This window comes from Microtus ochrogaster, linkage group LG7_11 (assembly GCF_000317375.1).
Source record: "Microtus ochrogaster isolate Prairie Vole_2 linkage group LG7_11, MicOch1.0, whole genome shotgun sequence".
Lineage (NCBI taxonomy): Eukaryota > Metazoa > Chordata > Mammalia > Rodentia > Cricetidae > Microtus > Microtus ochrogaster.
Window position 1 is genome coordinate 1163756 of NC_022032.1, and position 2668 is coordinate 1166423.

General features: G+C 51.9%; 1 protein-coding gene across 7 annotated transcripts in view; it reads left to right on the top strand.

Moving 5' to 3' along the window:
* The window catches only part of Ank1 (ankyrin 1), a 182076-nt gene that overhangs the window by 168545 nt on the left and 10863 nt on the right, over window positions 1-2668 (top strand). For all 7 annotated transcript variants that reach the window (XM_005362423.3, XM_013352009.2, XM_013352010.2 and 4 more), the window contains one exon: window positions 147-417. In XM_005362423.3, coding sequence (XP_005362480.1) covers window positions 147-417 — 271 coding nt within the window. The remainder of the gene's footprint in view (window positions 1-146; window positions 418-2668) is intronic.

A 2668-nucleotide genomic window follows, 5' to 3' on the forward strand; every position in this document is an offset into this window, starting at 1 on the left:
GTGTGAGGGGGCAGAGGACACTACAGGCTGTATCCTAGCTGAGCCAAGGTTCAGGGGCACGGGGGGCATATCTGAGAGCTGAGCCTAAAGGTGAACCGTTGTCCTTTCTCTCTCCCTGGCCATCTATCACCTGTCCCGGACCCTAGAACCCTGGACTGGGATACACAGGGCTCCACGGCGCCCCATCCACAAGAAGCTGCACAAACTTCCTGGCAAGAGGAGGTCACACAAGGCTCGCACTCAGTCCAGAGAAAGATCACCACCATCCAAGGGCTGGAGCCCGGTACACTTCAGGAATATGAGCAGGTGTCTACAAGAGAGCATGTGCAGAGGGGGCCACCCGAGACCGACAGCCCCCAGGCTGCCAAGGAGCCAAGCCTGTGGACATCTGAGAGCACCTTCTCTCAGAAAGGACAGGTGAGCACACCTTCTTGTTCTTTTTATTTAGGGTGGAGATGTGCTTCCCTGTACATGCGTATGTAGGGGTAAGCACGCGTGCCACGTCATGTATGCAGAGGTCAGAAGACAACATTTTAAGAGTCAGTCTCCTCTCCTTGCACTACAAGAGTCCTGGTGATGGAATTCAAGTTACCAGGCTGGCACAGCACACACATTTACCTGCTGAGTGTCCTCGCGGTTCCTCCTGTTCCTTCTAGTTGTAAGAAGCTCATGACTTGGGCCAAACCCAGGCATGTTTACCAGTGGTGGCCTCACTCCCTACCCTCTCACACTTCTTTAAAATAGACCTTTACTGAGCTCTACATCTTTCTCTGCTCCCCTCCCTGCCTCTCCCCACCCCCTTCAACCCTCTCCAAGGTCCCCATGCTCCCAATTTACTCAGAAGATCTTGTCTTTTTCTACTTCCCACGTAGATTAGATCTATGTAAGTCTCTCTTAGGGTCCTCATTTCTTTGGAAGAGGACTCATGAACCAGTTACCACCCATCCCGCAGGCATTCCATGCTTGCTCTCTCAACTACTGACGTCAAAGTGACCGGCCAGCTTGCTATAGGCCTCGCTTGTCCAGAGGGATAATAGAAATTTCTGGGTGACACAAAGCCGTGGTTTTTGTTTGTTTGCTGTGGTTTGGAAGCACTGTGTAGCCTGGGGTGCCTCAGCCTCCCAGGTGCTGAGACCACAGATATGCACCCTGACTCCTGGCTATGTCCACCACCCTCTAGAGAGAACCTGGGACTGAGAGAACTCTGGTGGCCACATAGGAGCCACTCTTTCAGCTCTGGGCGACCATGCTCCAGCTGCTGTCTTTTCAGGACTTCAGTGTCCCGATTGGTGGCAGAAACAGAGACTGGGCTACCTCCAGCATCCACCTGGCCCTGATTTCTCTGACTCTAGGTGGATTCTGGGTTCTGAAGTGGCAGGGTAGCAATAACTCTCTTCTCCCCACCTCCTGTCATTCAGAGCTCTCTCTCCGGCCTTCCCGCCTCCTCTCTTAACCCCTCCTTCCCATCCTCTTTAATTTTTACCTATTTTTTGTCTTCTGTCTCACCCCCCCCCTTCTCCACTCTCAGGTCCCACAGCTACCCAGTCATGACCAGTCTTGTCTTATCTACACCAACAACCTTACTCTCTCTCCTCCCCACATACTATTTTGAACAAATTCCAGGCATCTTTTGAACATAGGCTTTCTGGTTTGTGTGTTCTTGCTGAGTTTGCATTGTCAGTCTGGAACGGGTATTTATAGCATGCACGTGACCCGCGGGCTTGTGTTACCCAGTACAGTATCCTCAGCCAGCATCACGTTTCCCCAGTCCACCTTCCCTTGTTCCTGCCTTTGCTCCTCTCTTTTCTTCCTCCCACCAGAGCACCTTCAGGAACTCCAAAGACAGTTTGGTTCGCCCGTGTTTCTGAGATGCTGAACACACCGCTAGGAATCACATGGAGATTGAGTTAGAAAGCCTGCCTGCCAAGTGTGTGCACTGCTCCAGGATAGGCAGCCTGCCGGTCTTTAAATCACAGGCCCCGTCCCCCAGCACATTCCTTCCCTACTAGCTGTCCCTGGCCACCTGCTCCTGTTTCTCCCAAGAACGACAGCTCTGCCCAAACACCGGTGATGGTCACTGGGACGGCTCTGAATCCCCAGGGGGAAAGCCAGGCACAGTCTTTCGTGGTGCTTCATATCTGCTCCCTTGGAGGAGAGACACTGAGGAGCAGAGAGTGCCGTAGGGAGAATGCTTCTAGGTATAGACCGTCCGTCCGACTCCTGCATCATAAGGGAACAAAGCATAAACAAGCAACTAAGGGCTTTCTTCAGGCTCCCACGGTGAACTGGAGCTGGGCGTATCCAGCTCTCTCCGTTCCTCGTCCCACGCTCTTGTGGCCAGAATGAGTGCACGGGGCCACACGCCCAACTTAGAAATGGAGATGCCATTGCTTCGCTGTTGTGGGAACTACTGGATGTTTAGACTGGTTACTTCCATAGATGTCTGACGGGCCCCAGGGATATGATGATGAACCCATTGAAGGAAATAGTTTTCAAACTCCTATTTCCTAGCACTTTCATTAATCCTCTCTGTCATTTGGGATTCGTAGAACTCAAAATGACTATAACCTAACTAATTCTTCGAGAACGGGGTGGAAATAGGAGATATCCAAAGTTGAACTGGTATGTGCCTGCGTATGTGTGTGTCTGTGTGTGTGTGTGTGTGTGT